Source organism: Aquarana catesbeiana, linkage group LG06 (assembly GCF_042186555.1).
Source record: "Aquarana catesbeiana isolate 2022-GZ linkage group LG06, ASM4218655v1, whole genome shotgun sequence".
In the NCBI taxonomy this organism is placed as follows: domain Eukaryota; kingdom Metazoa; phylum Chordata; class Amphibia; order Anura; family Ranidae; genus Aquarana; species Aquarana catesbeiana.
The window spans coordinates 289,954,167-289,974,201 of NC_133329.1; the positions used below are offsets into that span (position 1 = coordinate 289,954,167).

The 20,035-nt window shown below is 41.5% G+C and overlaps 1 protein-coding gene across 1 annotated transcript in view; it reads right to left on the reverse strand.

The window, feature by feature from the left end:
- The window catches only part of EHHADH (enoyl-CoA hydratase and 3-hydroxyacyl CoA dehydrogenase), a 94,961-nt gene extending 77,784 nt beyond the window's left edge, over window positions 1-17,177 (reverse strand). The window contains exons 1-5 of the mRNA XM_073633436.1: window positions 17,045-17,177; window positions 6,785-6,888; window positions 6,276-6,448; window positions 5,762-5,873; window positions 2,963-3,067 (exon numbers count right to left, since the gene is read on the reverse strand). Coding sequence (XP_073489537.1) covers window positions 2,963-3,067; window positions 5,762-5,873; window positions 6,276-6,448; window positions 6,785-6,888; window positions 17,045-17,118 — 568 coding nt within the window. The 5' untranslated portion in view covers window positions 17,119-17,177. The remainder of the gene's footprint in view (window positions 1-2,962; window positions 3,068-5,761; window positions 5,874-6,275; window positions 6,449-6,784; window positions 6,889-17,044) is intronic.
- Window positions 17,178-20,035: the final 2,858 nt, after the last annotated feature.

Consider the following 20,035-nt stretch of genomic DNA (forward strand, 5'->3'; position numbering starts at 1 on the left):
TTTTTTTTTGTTTTGAAAGCCTATGGCGTGCATAACATACCCAAAAAAGTTCACCCTCATCCTTACTCATCACACAGTGAGACAACCATGTACAAACATTAAAAAAAAAAAGACAAAACGTGACAAACATAGGCATCTATTAAATAAAATAAATAAAAAGAAAGTGGGGAAGGGATAGTGACGAGGAGAGTGAAAAAGGTGGCCATTGTGTAAAACGACCAGGCCCTCCGGCCAGGAATGAAAAATTCCTCTGGTCCCAGCCAAAAGGCCCTGCCCAAGAGGCAGGTACTTAAAAAAGCGTGTTTTATGGTGCAGTGACCGTGGTGCCTCAAATCAAAGTGACTGCCACTCACAGTGATTTTTTGGCACCCCTGGACTGCCACTCCAGGGTCACATACTCCATAGGCTTTCAAACCCAACCCTGACCCCCAGCCCAGACCAGAGCAGCCCCCACTCCAGGCAGAAAGGCATGAAGTACAGGGAGCTTGGTGAGAGCCCTTTACCATCAGGCTCCACCGTCGCTCCCATCACTCCTTCCTAATTACATTCAGGAAGTACTAACCACTCCCCCCCGCCAAAGGAGGAGTAAGCGTTCTCTCCCGAATAACTGTCCGTAGCTAGAGCTACCCCAATCTAGGCCAGAAGGCCAGGGACCCGACCCTCCGGCCAGACCCATGTGCAGCACCCATCCTCACCAGGAGGTCCTTTCTAGATAGGTTGGGTAGGCCCACTGGAGCCCCCATGGGCAACCAGGTGATGAATTTCCCTCAACCGTCTGTCCAGGTCCAATTACACCATTGGATTTGCATGTGTCCTTCCCTCTATGGTCAGTACAACATCGCCTCCTCTGGCAACTGATAAGAACAGATACTACACTTGATCTTAGCCAAAAGGCACAATGATCTTACTTGCAATAAGTGCAATATGCACCAAACAAGGTGTGCATGGGGTGAGATTGTCAACAAAGTTTCCTACGCCAGCAAGAATGCAACCTTCCAGATCACTGATATTTTTTCCAACAAACATCACATTTGCATGTCTTCTTCACTCTAGGTAATGATTCAAATACACTGATAAGCACTTACAGCCTCATTAAGTTAACGAAAGTATGTCATAAGTCACTTGAAGTACTTTGAACACCAAAGTGCCCTTTGGTTTATTGCAAGGGCAAGGCTTGATTCTAAGTGCATATGTTAAAGCTTAACTAATTACTGACTGGGTTGTTCATTTTTTTTTTTTTTTTTTTAATACCCAGAATGATTCTAGTCAGAAGACTAATGCCCCATACACACGGTTGGATTTTCCGATGGAAAATGTGTGATAGGACCTTGTTGTCGGAAATTCCGACCGTGTGTAGGCTCCATCACACATTTTCCATCGGATTTTCCAACACACAAAGTTTGAGAGCAGGATATAAAATTTTCCGACAACAAAATCCGTTGTCAGAAATTCCGATCGTGTGTACACAAATCCGACGGACAAAGTGCCACGCATGCTCAGAATAAATAAAGAGATGAAAGCTATTGGCCACTGCCCCGTTTATAGTCCTGGCGTACGTGTTTTACGTCACCGCGTTCAGAACGATCGGATTTTCCAACAACTTTGTGTGACCGTGTGTATGCAAGACAAGTTTGAGCCAACATCCGTCGGAAAAAATCCTAGGATTTCGTTGTCGGAATGTCCGAACAAAGTCCGACCGTGTGTACGGGGCATAACTCTTTAAAGCCCACAGGCACAAATTAAATTTAAACAGTGCACTGTGCATCAATTATCTCATTCCTCAATCTAACTCCAAACACATAATCCTAAATCATCTTGCAGTGTAATGGATCAAAGTTACAGCTTCCTCTATGAGCAAAGCCAATATCCTGCCCTGGGCACCAAACATTTTTCTCTGCTCATTATCTTCTGGTCCATTCACCATCCCCATGAGTTCTCCTGCCTCTGGAGCCTAGGGGAGAGGACCTGGCTACTGGAATCCCCCGTACACACGGTCGGACTTTGTTCGGACATTCCGACAACAAAATCCTAGCATTTTTTCAGACGGATGTTGGCTCAAACTTATTTTGCATACACACGGTCATACAAAGTTGTCGGAAAATCCGATCGTTCTGAACGCGGTGAAGTAAAACACGTACGTCGGGACTATAAATGGGGCAGTGGCCAATAGCTTTCATCTCTTTATTTATTCTGAGCATGCGTGGCACTTTGTTCGTCGGAATTGTGTACACACGATCGGAATTTCCGAAAACGGATTTTGTTGTCGGAAAATTTTATATCCTGCTCTCAAACTTTGTGTGTCGGAAAATCCGATGGGAAAATGTGTGATGGAGCCCACACACAGTCGGAATTTCCGACAACAAGGTCCTATCACACATTTTCAGTCGGAAAATCCGACCGTGTGTACAGGGCAGAACTGTTGCCTCCTATGCACATAAAGCAGGCAGCGATGTGGACAACCAAAGAAAGACCCCATGAAGTAAAGTGAAAAAGAGAGCCATGGCTTTAGATAAGTCAAATGGGCATTTGGGTAGTTTTTTTTCTTTTTATTACCAGCAGATACTTAGAAGGGGTGGGGAGGGTTTGCTAATATCCTGGGATAGGTCTTATGTTTTCTGGGTTTAACTTTTTACCTAGATGCTACAAAGTGTTCGGGCACATTGTAGTGGTCTGTCTCCTAATACTAAAAGAGCAGATGGGGACAGATATTTAGACTACACGCTTACCTCCTGGCCTTAGCAAGGTGTCCATACATATAAGCATACACATTCCCATGCACTCTATTTGGGCATACTCACATGGAAGTGAATTAATCTATGTACTATGTATAGTAAAGCACAGTTACCCACTACATTAGACTTGCCCACCTCACAGAATGTAGATCTGTTCACACCTATGCTTAAATATTTTGATGCAACACAATAAAGAGGCAATAAGTGAATTTAGTGCTGGATCTACTTACCAATAACCTTTCGGGCCAATTGTATAGCTGCATCCACAGCACTGCCCTTCACAATTTCATCAACAAGACCCAGATTTAAAGCTTCTGTGGCAGGAATATGCCTTCCTAGAAAATAAATGATTGACTATAAAAATCAGACTCAACATCAATGTAAATAAAATACAACAGTTCAGTTAAGTAAAATAAGGGCCCTGTGCCCAACTGATGCTTTCAGCTAAGATATGAATGCCGTTACATAATTTTTTCCATCCCACTTTCCATCTGGTAGATGCTGGACAGCCCCCTTTTAAAAGAATATACATCTAGCTGTGAAAACAATTAGCCAGCTGGAGCTACACATGAAAGGAAACCCCTCTGCCAGCCAAAAATGTGGCCATAATGAACTTGCTATACTCTCTAGCTGCTTACCAAAATGTTTACTCCCATGTGTCTTAGTTGTCCTTGTTTATGTAGGCATGCATGCAAAGATAACTGCGTATACTGTATAAGCATGCATACCTGAAATATATTGGGATTAAATCTTAAAAACAGCAAAATAATTCTTGCAGAGGAAGATGAAAACTAGGACTGAATGAAACCAACGATAGCAGAATTATTACTTCTAGGGTAAAAAAGTTAAGCTGGCCATAGACTGTAAGATTTTAGAACGAAAGTTTGCAATACATTCAACAGTTTGTTTTAAACTACTCTAAAATTTCCTTGCTTTAACATTTGATATAGAAAAAAAAAAAAAAAAAAAAAAAAAAAAGCAACCCAACACACACCACACACACACACACACACACACACACACACACACACACACACACCTGAGCAAAAAGCATTCATAGCTAGAAATTTGTGTAAAAATTTCCAACCTACTTTCCTACTTCTACAGATTTTCTAGTCATTTAAAAACAAAATGTTGATATGACCCCACCAACGGTTCCGAAAAATGAAAAAAAAAAAAAAAAAAAAAAAAATCAAACAAAAAATTCTACTGGTGTATGATCAGCTATAATTTTATCCTACACTCAGGAATCCAGTGTATTCAAAAGGACTTCATGTACTTTTTAGAAAGTATTTTTATATAAGCAACAGATCATAAATATGAAAATTCTTTGACCTTTCCCTTCTCAGTTAGTTTGGACAACAATTTCATGCACAGTATTTAGGATCAGTAGATATCTCCTGGTGGACAGCTCTCAGGGTGGTTTTTAGTGGAGGAGTGTATTGTTCTTTCTCGCCCACCTTACAAAAACTGAAATAGCGATACCATTTTACCAATTAAAAGTTTGATGAGTAATGACAACCTCAGTGACTAGAGGCATTCATGCTTCCACCCAGACCTACATGGTTAGACATTCCCATAAGGAGAATTGGATTCAGGTTCAGGTTGGATTCAAGTTCCTATTACATGGAGAGCACAATAAGCTAGTCAGTAGTTTTTGTAAAAAAAAAATGGATCACAGCACAGGCCTGGCTGGTTCCTTATATACTGTATGTCTGTAAACAGGACTACCCTTCTTTGTTCCTTCACAACTAAAGCACACATATAGCAATAGATTAATATTCTGCTTTGGAAAGTGGTTCCATTCAAAATACCATTGGTCTGAACTGAAATTTAGGTAGAACCTGATTTTGGGAGGTTTGAAGAGTTGCTTGGTAGAAAGCAGCTTGTAAGGTTAAATCTAAAATATTGGTAAAGTGTTATCCTGCACTTTTGGGTAAAGTCTATCTCTTAAATAATGTAAGAAATTGTTAAAACCCTTGTCAGTTTTTTAAATCATCAGTTCCCCATTGAGATTTTCTGTCCTACAGAAACAGGAAGTGAGAGAAAATATATAGCTGAATATTTCTGTTCCAGTAATAAACTCAATATTTTGGATTTGCACACTTTTCGGTCACAGTAACAATGGTCACCAGGACAAACATAGGGTACCTAGCCGGGACAGAGATAGCAATAAAACCCTGACAGAGGCTCTGACTCTTCCATCCCCTTTTCAAAAAAAAAAAATTTAATGGTTAAAGGGGTTGTAAACCCTCAAAGTTTTCTCACCTTAATAAATTAAGGCGAAAAAAACCTTCTCTAGTGCAGCAGCAGCAGTCCCCCCCACCTTCTACTTACCTTAACCCGATCTTTTAAGCGAACGGGAACGAGCACAGCAGCTCCAGTCGCTGTCTCGGGTCCTGATTAAATAGATTGATAGCAGTAGGAGCCATTGGTTCCCGCTGTTGTCAATCAAATCCAATGACGCGGGAGCTGGGGGGGGGGGCGGGACCAAGTCCTCCTGTCTGTGTCAATGGACGGAGCAGCAGGACTCGGGAGCGCGCCCGCACGAGTGCCCTCAGTCAAAGTGCTTCTCCATGGGGGCACTCAAGAAGAGAAGAAGCGCCGCAGAGGGAAACCAAAAGAGGAGGATCGGGGGACACTCTGTGCAAAACCCTTGCACAGAGGAGGCAAGTATGTCTTTATTTGATTTTTTTTTATAACAAACCCCACACAAAGATTTACGACACATTTTAAGCTTTTTGTATTACCAAAACTGTAAACGATCAACTTTTAGTTGAAACAGGCCAACATCTTTGGCAGGCATGTCACAAATGACAAAAGGTTGCTAGAACATATTTCACTACTTGACAATATTTTATCCAACACCACCAGATGTTACATGGCAAATACTTAACAAAAACGTACTTTAAGAAAAATTGAAGGACCAGCATCAAAAAAAACAAAAAAAAATAGTCAATGCATTTTTAAGCACTACAGTGTAATATACTGCTTATGTTGCCATAAAAAAAAAAAATTTAAAAAGTCACCTCGAACAATCATATCTAGAGCAGCAGGAATGCCTATTAGCCTAGGCAGACGCTGAGTTCCTCCAGCTGCTGGTAGAAGGCCAATCAGCACTTCAGGAAGACCAACCCGGGACTGTAATCAGAGAAAAATGTAAAAAAACTCTAAAAGGATAAAAGTACAACTCATTTTTTAGTTTCCATTTTCAATAATAACCAACAGTATAACCACCACATGTAAAAGGGAGCACATCTTGCTTTGGCTGTAGCTTGGGGTAAGCAGCCTTATTGGAGTATTTTAGTTCAGGTTCCGAGAGCCAACACAGGAACGCATACATTGGAAATGGTGTAAACTCCTAGCGCATATACAGGTTTACAGGTCAATATACTGTCCAAAAGGTGACAGCTCAATTAAAAAAACATATGTTGTATGTGTATGTTACTTGAATTGTAAGCTGATTAGGCCGCATCATTTTTCTCAAATTAAGAGATTATATTTAACATTCTACTATAAATTTCTATGGTGATACACATTTACCTGTATGTCTGCCACTCTGTAGTGACATGCTAGGGCCAGCTCAAGCCCTCCGCCAAGTGCTATACCTTCAATAGCTGCCACTACAGGCTTCCGGCTGGCTTCGATGGTGCCATTTATATCTTCTAAAGAGACAGTTTTAACAGCAGAGGTGCCAAACTCTCGTATGTCTGCACCTGGAACCAGAAACAAAAACACATTATACATAAGCACAAAATCTGTGCAAAGTACCTAGTGTATAACTAGTGACAGGGAGGGGTATCCACCTCCAGCAACCCTTCTAAAGAAACATCCCACCATTGTATACTATTAGGTAGACTTTATTTTGAACATTTAAATGGACGGATTCTTATCAAGAATAGTACTTTCTTGCTGAATTCACCAGCTGGCATGACTGCTGCATGATCCAATTGAGAAACTATCCCAGATATTACTATAAATTGGAAAAAGTTATATATAAAAATTTTATTATCTGTACTAGTCTGTAAACCAAGAAACTGAATTAATCATACCCGCACTGAACTTCCCATTGGATCCATTCAACACAATAGCCTCCACTTTAGGATCTTTGCTGGCTTTGCTAAATTCTTCAACCAATGTATGGCGGACTGATGACCTAAAAAAAAAAAAAAAAATAAAATAATAATTTATAAATAAATACAAGATTTACGAACAAAAAATAATCAAGTGTGACCTATACCAAAATAATAGGTTTTAAGTATATTTTAACAAGTGATGGCGCCAAACAATATATTGCAATCCAAGTGTATAGCAATATGAAAAAGCTGCCCCTTGTCAAGTGAACAAATCACCCATAAAAAAAAAAAAAAAAAAGAAGTTATATATATATATATATATATATATATATATATATATATATATATATATATATATATATATATATATATATATAAATATAAATATAAATATGAGGGGGAGGTGCTGCGCTAACCAGAAGAAAGCTATAAGTCTCTATCTGTGATCAATTTATATGGTGTAGTGGGTAGCACTCTCGCCTAGCAGTAAGAAGGGTCACTGGTTCAAATCCCAACCACGACACTACCTGCTTGGAGTTTGCATGTTCTCCCTGTGCCTGCGTGGGTTTCCTCCGGGTACTCCGGTTTCCTCCCACACTCCAAAGACATGCTGGTAGGTTAATTGGATCCTGTCTAAATTGTCCCTAGTATGTATGAATGTGAGTTAGGGACCTTAGATTGTAAGCCCCTTGAGGGTAGGGACTGATGTGAATGTACAATGTATATGTAAAGCGCTGCGTAAATTGACGGCGCTATATAAGTACCTGAAATAAATAAAATAAATAATAAAATATACTGAATAGCATAAAATCGCATCATAAATGAATAAATCGCATATATATGTGTTGACACTAAAAACATTCAAATCGTGATAATCAACATCATGTGTAAGTAGATAAAGGTGTAAAACACTTCTTATTGTGAATATCTCTAAATCACATTAAATACATAAAATAAAAAAAAAACAAAAAACCATATCCTTATAAATAGTGCAAAAAAAAAAAATACAAAGTGGCAAAGCTTTTAGGTGATCTAGATATCGCTAATTCAAACAATTCAATCCAAAGCAGTATGAATAATAAACGGTATAAATAAATGTCCCAACAGTGGTGATATAAAATCTACTGTGCTGGCCTGCAGTTAAATGACAAATGATATGCCAGTAGGTGCAGCAAACTTAAAGTGCCGGTTTAAAATTAATTTAAGGTGCAAAAACAAATTCTGGTGTTTTCAATAAGACAACAGTGGGGTGTCTGGGATGCAATTCATTCAGTGTCCTCTTCGTGCATAAAACACTAATGTGAGCAGTGGCCCCTTACCTAGCAGTGCTAGGTCAACCGCAAGAAAATGTGGCTAAGACGCCAGGTCCTGAGCCTCAATCGCGTCCCTATATCCACGCTTGCCAGTGTTGAGTAATCCTAATGGCAGCTGGTTACAAGTGGCTATGGTCCTAGCTGGGGTCCTGGACCAGCGCGGGTCCTAGCTCAGCCTCCACATCTCAGATATATATATATATATATATATGCAGGAATATGCAGGACAAAGGTACTTGATAGTGAAGTATGTTTAAACCAGGTAATGCTTTATTAAGAATCTTTAAGCAGATGTACTCACATAAAAGTGAAGAGCAAGCCTCTCTCCTACGAGCAGCGAACTCGTTCTGTGTAAGTGATATGCCCCAGAAAATAGCCATACAAAGCCCCTGCTTATAAGGCCTATGGGAGCAGGTTCCATGAACATGTTACCCCCCGTCCGGAGGAAACACAAATAACTGACATGGGCCTGGAGGACCGCCCTTTTATCTGGTGGGGGTGACGTGTTTCCTGTCCTGGTAGGAGGAGCCCAAGGTCTCATGGGCTGTCCTGGAAGACGCTTGGAGAAAAAGCCTATTCCGTCCCTACGCGTGACGTCACCGATCACGTGACTTCTTCAGGGGATGTATATGTCGGCGCTAATTCAAAAGTCCTTAGAATGATGGAATTACATCAGGGAGGGATATTTCTTTAACTTAGTCTCGTCAGCTGATATATCCTTAAGCCTCGTACACACTGTACGATTGTTGGCAGGGGATTGTCTGTTGAAAGACCGTTGTCCTAAAATCTTACCGTTAGTACGCTCCTTTTGACAATTTTTGTCCAACTTTAGGCCAACAAATGTTGGATGACAGGCTAGTAAATTTTCGGCGAACAACGGTTTGACGTCAGATTTTTATATGGTCAGTACACAAATCCGTCACACAAGAGTCCAAAGTACAAACAGGCGTGCTCGGAATCAATGCCCACCAAACACGAAATTAGCAGAAGGGGTCCAAAGGGTGGCGCTCAAGAGCTGAAATTCCTCGTAGTACGTCACTATGTTCGTGTTTGTGGCACGACAATTGTGTAACGTTAGTATGCAAGACAAGGTCCTGACACACGCCCTTTTGATGAAAATCAAACGCTCAGTTGGCCAACAATCATACCATGTGTACAAGGCTTTAGACTCATGTAAAGGCAGAAGCTTGGAAAAACAAGATTCATCACATAGCAGGATATAGCCTGGACAAACAGGAAACTAAATTGCTAAATTGAGCACTTGCATTTGTGTGTGCTAATATGCTAGCACTAACATGTACAGCCAAACACACGCTGTTCCTAGAGCTCTCGGCGTGCGTTCCAACACTCCAGAGTTTGGAACCAGGTGTACCGGAAGTGACGTCAGTGCGGCGAGCGCACAGCCTCAATGCATTTCGTGTTTCCACATCAGAAAGCTTGCTTTCCTCCATTTTCCTGTAGCCTTATATACTCCAATGAGCCCAAAACGGAGCAGTCTAATTGGTTGCCACTCATCATACATCACATATATTAAAAATAACCCCAAATATATTACTTTTATTACAATTACATAGCGGTGGTAAATATTAATTACTGATTTATCCAACAATTACGCAAACAAACCACAAACACAAAAAATACCACACTTTAAAACCAATAAGTAATAGATCATTACATTAATCAGTAGATATAAAAATCCTAGATCTATTCAGCCAATTAGTAGGGATGTATAACAAACTAAATACTTAAATAGCAAAATAAATTAGCAGGTTCATAACAAATTGTAAGATCGCATATTTTTAATATAAGTCATGTACACGCTGGCACACGACGAGAGCTCTAGGAACGGCGTGTGCCTCTGCTGTTTGGCTGTACATGTTAGTGCTAGCATATATTAGTACCCACAAATGTAAGTACTCAATTTAGTTTCCCCAGGCTATATTGCGCTATGTGATAAAAGAAATATCCCTCCCTGATGTAACTCCATCGTTCTAAGAACTTTCTAAGGATTTCTACAAAAGCTTTTTATATTTTAGTTATCTGGCGAGTTTGTTTTTCTCCTATACGAGTGGTGGTGGACCACAGAGAACCAAGAACCATTTGTCTCTACACTATTTTTCCTTTTGGTGTGTGGACTCTTTTCTAAGGATTTCTTTGATAGTATATGCATTTATTTAATGTGGTTCACTTATATGATTTGTGATACCATTTATATATTTTTTCACTTTTGAATCAGCGCCGACATTTATATTTTGTTCATGGGTGATTTGTTCATATTGTTTTGCACTTGGATTGTCGCGGCAACGCCGACATTTTTATTTATTAGGTTAGCTCTCTAAATAAAACTGATTACATTTGTTGCAGATGCAGACCCGAGAGAGATGCTAACATGCAAAACAGCTTGTCTCCTAAGCTATGCATCGGGAGTAAGGATGAGCTCCGGCGTGTTCGCATGGCGCACGTGCCGAGCCCGCCAGGAAGATGGCGCACGTGCCGAGCCCGCCAGGAAGTTGGCACGGCGCAGCGCTAATCACAAGCAGTGAGACATTTTCCGATGTGCAGCTGCAGAGATTGGGAAATGTCTCACTGCCTGCGATTAGCGCTGCGCCCTGCCGACTTCCTGGTGGGCTTGGCACGTGCGCCATGCGAACACGCCGGAGCTCATCCTTAATCGGGAGTAGTTTATCTGTACCCACCCTGCTTTAAAGCATATGTAAAGTAAAAAAAAAAAAAAATAATAATAATAAAATCACTTGTTGACCTGCCAGAAATACTCTCAGCTCCTAATGCCCCATACACACGATAAGATTATCGGACGAATGATCGTCAGTTTTTTTATTGCATGCTGATCTCAGATCGAATCAGAGGAGTTTACTAAAGTTACATAAATTCCCGCAGGACAGGAATAAAATTCGGAAGTGAGGTCATGTGTTGTAATGCATTAGTATTGCATTTTCGAAATGATAGCTGTACTGATTAAACGAAAATCGTACGATCTGGCATCGTACGAAAAAAATTTTCCTGCATGTCCAATAGAATACTATCGGATGTACTGTCCCGATTGGCTCTTGAAAGCTCTGTACTAACGATCCGATTATCGTACGATCGATTCAAAAGCGGTATTTTCCATACAATTTTCTGATCGTGTGTACGGGGCTTAAGTCCTCTGCTGGGCTGACAACATACATTACATCTGTGGACTGAGAGATGCCAGCCCAGCCCCGCATCTTTTGCTAAACCAGAGTACCTGGAGGAAACCCATGCAAGCACAGGGAGAATATGTAAACATCCTGCAAGGATACTAACCCCTAAACTACTGTGCTGACTTTCTTCTGACTGTCCAGATCTGGAAGCTGGTTTGAGATCAGCTTATCTGAATCTATTGAAGCCAGGCAACAGGCATTTCTAGCAGCAGATCAACAAAAGGCAGTTTATCTCAAGGCAGGTCTAGTTTGATAAGAAATGTACAATATTTTCAGCATTTTATAGATATGCATTTGAAGGAGACCAGCGTATCCTCCGTTTACACCTGTGAGGGTGTGACAGCATGCCCGCATTTTTGCACACATTCCGTGGCAGCACGCTTAGGGCCACCCATATTATTTCAATGGGCTGCCTACACAGCAAAATCGCACAAAAGAAATGCAAGCACCTTTTTTTTTAAAAAATCAGGCAGCAACACCTCACAAAGCATTTTCACACGCAATTTCTCTAAAACAATAGCAAGGTGCATTGGGATGCCATTAAGAATTGATGGCACAACAGTACACTTGCAAGAAAGGATGCATATTTTTGTGCACCACAAGAACGCGCACAATTTTGCTTGCATTCCTTTATCACACAAATGCGAACAGAGCTTTAATATAAATAATCTGACCAGTATGCTTTCATGTAAAATACTGTATGTTTGTATATTCATTTGGGATTCTACATTTGTATGGATGTGCCTAGCAGTCATTTTCTCATAAATGCACACAACACTGTGCTCTTAAAAGGGAAAGTTCACCTTTTAACAAAAAATAATAAATGCACATTCATTTTTTTGCAGGTAAAAGAAAAAAAAATGTGCATTTATTATTTTTTGTTTCTGGAGCCTCTAAAACATTGCACCAACGATCAGCAGATCACCATGCAAGTCTCCTGCAGATCTGCCAGTGTATCTGTGTGCCCCTACATCAAGTACAGACAAGCAAATATACAGTGGGGACGGAAAGTATTCAGACCCCCTTACATTTTTCACTTTTTGTTATATTGCAGCCATTTGCTAAAATCATTTAAGTTCATTTTTTTTCCTCATTAATGTACACACAGCACCCCATATTGACAGAAAAACACAGAATTGTTGACATTTTTGCAGATTTATTACAAAAGAAAAACTGAAATATCACATGGTCCTAAGTATTCAGACCCTTTGCTCAGTATTTAGTAGAAGCACCCTTTTGATCTAATACAGCCATGAGTCTTTTTGGGAAAGATGCAACAAGTTTTTCACACCTGGATTTGGGGATCCTCTGCCATTCTTCCTTGCAGATCCTCTCCAGTTCTGTCAGGTTGGATGGTAAATGTTGGTGGACAGCCATTTTTAGGTCTCTCCAGAGATGCTCAATTGGGTTTAAGTCAGGGCTCTGGCTGGGCAATTCAAGAACAGTCACGGAGTTGTTACGAAGCCACTCCTTCATTATTTTAGCTGTGTGCTTAGCGTCATTGTCTTGTTCGAAGGTAAACCTTCGCCCCCCACTCTGAGGTCGTGAGCACTCTGGAGAAGGTTTTCGTCCAGGATATCCCTGTACTTGGCTGCATTCATCTTTCCCTCGATTGCAATCAGTCGTCCTGTCCCTGCAGCTGAAAAACACCCCACAGCATGATGCTGCCACCACCATGCTTCACTGTTGGGACTGTATTGGACAGGCGATGTGCAGTGCCTGGTTTTCTCCACACATACCGCTTAGAATTAAGGCCAAAAAGTTCTATCTTGGTCTCATCAGACCAGGGAATCTTATTTCTCACCATCTTGGAGTCCTTCAGGTGTTTTTTAGCAAACTCCATACGGGCTTTCATGTGTCTTGCACTGAGGAGAGGCTTCTGTCGGGCCACTCTGCCATAAAGCCCCGACTGATGGAAGGCTGCAGTGATGGCTGACTTTCTACAACTTTTTCCCATCTCCCGACTGCATCTCTGGAGCTCAGCCACAGTGATCTTTGGGTTCTTCTTTACCTCTCTCACCAAGGCTCTTCTCCCCCCGATAGCTCAGTTTGGCCGGACGGCCAGCTCTAGGAAGGGTTCTGGTCGTCCCAAACGTCTTCCATTTAAGGATTAGGGAGGCCACTGTGCTCTTTCGAACCTTAAGTACAGCAGAAATTTGGCCTTGCCACAATTCTGTCTCTGAGCTCTTCAGGCAGTTCCTTTGACCTCATGATTCTCATTTGCTCTGACATGCACTGTGAGCTGTAAGGTCTTATATAGACAGGTGTATGGCTTTCCTAATAAAGTCCAATCAGTATAATCAAAACACAGCTGGACTCAAATGAAGGTGTAGAACCATCTCAAGGATGATCAGAAGAAATGGACAGCACCCGAGTTAAATATAGGAGTGTCACAGCAAAGGGTCGAAATACTTAGGACCATGTGATATTTCAGTTCTTCTTTTTTAATAAATCTGCAAAAATGTCAACAATTCTGTGTTTTTCTGTCAATATGGGGTGCTGTGTGTACATTAATGAGGAAAAAAAATGAACTTAAATGATTTTAGCAAATGGCTGCAATATAACAAAGAGTGAGAAATTTAAGGGGGTCTGAATACTTTCTGTCCCCACTGTACAATCTGACAGCAAGAGAGAATAAAACTATCACAGCGTCATTTGAGTTCTTTGAAAACTACAAGCCGACAGCCGCAAAGGCTGCCGAACCTTATCGTTTTTCATTCACAGAACACTGTGAACAAGTGAAGCGGCCGGGAAGGCGCTGCCCCACATTTTTAAAAAATTGTAGCGGAGGAGAGAAGATCCCTGTTAGCTGTCAGATCGGGGGCCATTCATAACAGGATACGTTACAACCTGAATATGGGTGTAACATGTTACGAAAGGTGAACTTATACTTTAAATGAACGGCACTGGGGCGTCAGATGTAAATGGTGACCCAGATAAAACGCACCAACGTGTGTGTCATTCATAACAATACTTATGTTAACTGGCCCTAAAAATTAACCACCCAACTGAAAAATATTGCATTTCCCATGTTGCTTATATTATAACAGTTGGGCTGAGGGACTGAGGGCCAGTTTACACCACAAAAACATCCTCCAGATCTGTTCAGGATGTGTTTTACTGCATTCCAGTACATTTATGTGCAGGAAAAAAAAGCAGCATGTTGTACTTTTTTTTCTGAAAGTGAAAGGCACTATGCTGGTATGAACTATGCTATCGGAACCCATATAACCTACTTTTCATGCTTTTTTAATGCAGGAAAGAAAAAAAAAGAAAAAAAGAAAAAGCACTGCATGTGGTGCGAAGGGCCCTTTGTTTATTTTACAGTTTGTATTTTGTAGCAATCACTCACAGAAATGATTTCATTTAACTCTATGCATCACAGCATATTGTGATGTGGTGCAGTGCACTGCATTTTATGCAACATAAAGTTGTGTTAAAGCAGATTGCAGTGCATGCTACATAATGCACTGCAATTTGCATCATCAAAAAAACGTTATGGTGTCAAGACATATAGAAAAACAACCATCTTCTATCCGCATCTTGCATTAAGCCTGCGTTCATCTATGCAGACCATCGCAGCTCAACTGGCATGATGGACAGGGTGTCCATCTCATCCCTTTAAGCTGGGTTCACACAAGCTGCGGCTGCGGCTCACAGCAGGGGGTCTAGTGCACCCCTGTTCTCCATTTCAGGGAGAAATCAGATCCGAATTCAGACCTGAAACTGAGCCAAAGATGCACAGGACCCTTTTCCAGATCGGACCGCGGCTGCCCCGAAGGAGTGTGAACCAGCTTCATTGAAAGCTGGTCAAAGTCTCTTGTCATGCAAATTGGATACAGGGAAATCTACATCCAATTTCCATAAGTGTGAACCCAGCCTTAATCCTTTAGCTGCCAGGTCCGTATGTTGTACGGATCTGACAGCGGGGGGCATTACACACAATCCCGGTGGTGCCTGTCAGCTGAGAGCATTCGTGCGGCTGCGCTGCAGCGCGATCGCTTTCACACACAACCCCCCCCCCGGTACCAGCGCCACCCCCGTGCCCGACCATGCTTACCAGGCTGTGCTTGCCCATTAGTGGGCTCGGGAGCTCCATGGCAGATGCCGGCAGCTGGAGGGGAAGGAGAAAAGCAGACACACATCCACTCTCCTCCCCTTCTTCTTGTGACCTGGAAAGCGACGTCTCTGATGTCACTTCTGGGTCAAGCTCTCATTGTCCCCAGCTAGCTCAGCCAGGAAATCATGTTTTGCAATGCAAAACATTTAGCGGAGCAGAGGAGACATACAGGGTCTTAAAGAGAACCTGTTACCAAAATAAAACATCACATGTTGCGGTTATACCATGCGACATAAAAAAAAAAATTTGAAACTACCACAAATTTTATTCTCTAGGGCATCTGCTGTCAGAAAATATTTGTGGGTTTTGTGTAATCTTCAGGCCTAAAATTATTTTTTTAAACAGGTGTGCAAAAAATGCAAAAATAGCTCTGGCAGCAAAAGGGTTAAACCTAAACACATATGAATTACACAGGTTCTGAGGCTAATTTAATGCAGATAAAGGCACAGAGTTTAATTACCACCTTAATCAGCCACGGAACCTGCGTTATTATTATGCGCTTGGTTTTAAAGGGATGGAGGTGGCAACTCAGGATGAGCTCCGGCGTGTTCGCACAGCCCACGTGCAGAGCCCGCAAGGAAGTCGGCACGGCGCTGATCACAGGCAGTGAGACATTGTCCCGATGCACGGCTGCAGAGATCAGGAAATGTCTCACTGCCTGTGATTAGCGCAGAGCAGTGCCGACTTCCTGGCGTGCTCTGCACGTGGGCTGTGCGAACATGCTCGTCCTTAGTGGCAACCCTAATGATGAACCCTTAGGCCACACTGGATGTTTAGCTCCAGTGCATCCAATCCTGATGTTTTTGTGTGCCCAGTCGCATTGCCTGCAACCTATAAAATGTCTATCAGAGGCTAAAATATTCTGATGCTGGATATAGGCATACATCCCTGAATGCACAGGGCCCTAAACACAGGTACCACTCAGTACAGTGTCCAGTCACAGCATATTTCAGCCTATCATAGCCAGGCTGCAGGAATGGACACAGCACCTGTCCCTCCTGGCCACACTAAAAACACCAGGTTTGGACAGGGGCTAGACGCTAAGGGGTTGATTTACTAAAGGCAAATCCACTTTGCACTGAAAGTGCATTGTAAGTGCAGTCGCTGTAGATCAGAAATGAGGGGAAGCTCTGCTGATTTTATCATCCAATCATGTGCAAGCTAAAATGCTGTTTTTTATTTCCCTTGCATGTCTCCCTCGGATCTACAGTGACCTTACTTCTAAGTGCACTTGTAGTGCAAAATGAATTTGCCTTTAGTAAATAACCCCCTCCATGTGCATGGGGCCTTAGGCAAGTGAAATACTTCAAGAGCCAGCACAAGCATAGAAGAAGAACAAAACTAGTCCTCAGATCACCCAGAGGTTACAGAAATCTGTAGTCCTTTCTTCCTGATATTATACACAAACAAGGCATGCTCCAACAAGAGGACTGTCTGCTCAGTAAATAGACTTATAAATGACTGTACTGACCATTAAATGTGCATGATCATTCAAAATGCAAAATAAGACTTTGTTAGGAGTTGCTAAGGAGTGATCATAGGGTTAGAGATCTAATGTACACACGAAGGGGGTTAGTACAGATAATAGCACTATGATTACCTGAGAGCATTGACAGGAGGGTGGTTGATAGTGATCACAGCCACTGTATTAGCCAGACGCCTTGTAGCTGCCATGTTCACAGTGCAAATGTTCTATGCAGGAACAAAGTACAGCAGTGTAAAGAGGTGAAAAGGCATTGGAAAACCCGCCCCTCTCCCTCAACCAATCACGGGGCGGACTTTAATGACAGCTGTCCAATCCGAAGCTCAGTGGGTGGGACTAGGATGGTTAGACAGCACTGTTCTCATGTGCTTTGTTTTGTGTTTATAATGAGTGTGAATTGTATGTGTCAGAGTACATCTCACTGTAAGCTGGGCCTTGTAGTTCCACATGCACTGAGGTCTCTCTAATAACAGTAGTTCTCTATATAACAATATTGCTATGTGATATTAATACATTATATAATGTACTATGGAGCTTAGTCACTTTCTATTCACCTTTTATGAGCTGTCAGTTCATTTTGGTTGATTTACTTTATTCACCCCTCTTCTTTTCCCTTGTTCTTCCTTCCTCTCTTGTATTTTTTCTGTATCCTGTAAACTTTCTATATGACCATTTGAAGACCAAACCTTTTTCTGACACTTTTATAACAATTTTTTGCTAGAAAACTAGATAGGTCCCCCAAACATATATATTTTTTAAAGCAGAAGCACTAGAAAATAAAATGGCGGATTTTTCAATTTTTTATGTCACACAGCTATTTTGCAAATGCATTTTTTTGTGAAAAATACACTTTTTGAATTTTAATGCAAAAACAAACGCAATACATAACCCATTTTTTGGTAGCATATTAAAGATGATGGTATGCCCAGTAACTAGATACCAAACAAACAACGTAAATTATACTATCCATAGGCGATGCTTTAAAAACTTTTACAGGTTACCACTTGAGATTTATGAGACTCCCATACATCACTTGCAGAGACAATGAACAGTCTTTTGCTGGTTTTGTTTTTGTTTATTGAGGGGTACAACTTGGTTGGGGAAAAGGGTATATGGAATGCCCATAGGATAGTTGATTTGCCATCATACTTTAAATATTTCACACACTAGCACATAGTTAGAGCCAGAAGAGAGGATGTGCATGTATTAATTGCTATGATTTTCCTCCTGCATCACCATGCAGATTGTTGCTCCTCCTCTGCTTAACTCCTGCAGACTATTTTAGCTTTCACATGATTGGATAACAAAATCAGCAGAGCTTCCCCTCAGATTTACAGCGAAGTGCACTTTCAGAGCAATTTCAAGTGCACTTTGCCTTCTGTAAATAACCCCCAGTGTGAACCTTTCCTTCTTGGTGACGGATTATTCTTAGCACCTTCCTTATTATAGACTTACCTGTGGGCACAACAGTAGGTCGCAGGTTGACAGGTGGATATGTGTTGATATTTCACAATGTGACAAGATATGAGTAGGGATGGGCGAACAGTTCACCTGAGCATGAATTCAGGCCAAACATTGGCTGTTCACCCGTTCGACGAACACCCGAATTGTTGGGGCTTTCGACCATTTGTTCGGCCCGTCGAGCTCCCCCACAATGGACTGTCTGCCGCACAGTGCAATGGAAGCCCTGCTTGGCTTAAGCAATGAAGGAACACTGTCAGAGCCATGATTGGAGAAAGTAATGATGACTGTGCCCAATCATGGCTCATAGACCCACCCCCCCCTCCCCTTCCCCCAGCAGCCATTTGCAGTGTGATATTTGAGTGGAGATAGAACAGGGCTCTGTTGCTACTAGCAGGTTAGTGTGCTATTGTGGTTCTATTGTGCGTGTAGAGTTTCAGTTTAGTGTGAATATAGTGATAGTGTAGTGTGAGGTTATTGTGACCATTCATTTTTACTTTAGTGTCAGCTTAGTGTTTTAGGGCAGTTTACTGCAGTATATTGATGTGAGTTAGTGCACGTTTACTGCAGTATATTGACGTGCGTTTAGTACAGTGCAGTACATTGGAGGTGCGTTAGTGCATGTTTACTGTAGTATATTGAATTGCGTTAGTGCACTTTTCCGGCAGTATATTGACGTGCATTAATCCATGTTTACTGCAGTATATTGATGTGCATTAGTGCACAATTACTGCAGTATATTGATGTGCATTCGTGCACAATTACTGCAGTATATTGATGTGCATTAGTACACAATTACTGCATTATATTGATGTGCATTAGTGCACAATTATTGCAGTATATTGACATGCATTAGTGCATGTTTACTGCAGTATATGGATGTGCGTTAGTGCACACCTACTGCAGTATATTGAGGTACATTAGTGCATGTGTACTGCAGTATATTGAGGTACATTAGTGCACGCTTACTGCAGTATATTGAACTGCATTAGTGCACATTTACTGCAGTCTATTGAACTGCATTAGTGCACGTTTATTGCGATAAATTGAGGTGCGTTAGTGAATGTTTACTGCAGTATACTGAGGTGTGTTAGTGCACGTTTACAGCAGTATATTGAACTACGTTAGTGCACTTTTCCGGCAGTATATTAAAGTGCCTTAGTGCACTTTTACGGCAGCATAATGAAGTTTGTTAGTGCTGGTTTACTGCGGTATATTGACGTGCATTAGTGCACCTTTCCTGTAGTATATTGAAGTGCATTAGTGCGCGTTTACTGCAGTATATTGACGTGCATTAGTGCATGTTTACTGCAGTATATTGAACTGCCTTAGTGCACTTTTACGGTAGTATCATGAAGTGAGTTAGTGCCGGTTTACTGCAGTATATTGAATTGCGTTAGTGCACTTTTAATGCAGTATAATGAATTGCGTTAGTACAGTTTTGCTGCAGTATATTGAAGTGAGTCCGTGCAGTTTTACTGCAGTATATTGTAGTGTGTCAGTGGAGTGTGTCTGTGTAGTGAGTACTCAAGTTAACCACTTGCTGACCGCCGATATACGTCCTCACTTTGAGGACGGATATCGTTCTTATGGCAGCAGCTAGCTGCCATAACCCCAGTATCCCCGTGTTCGGCCGGCGGTCAACTA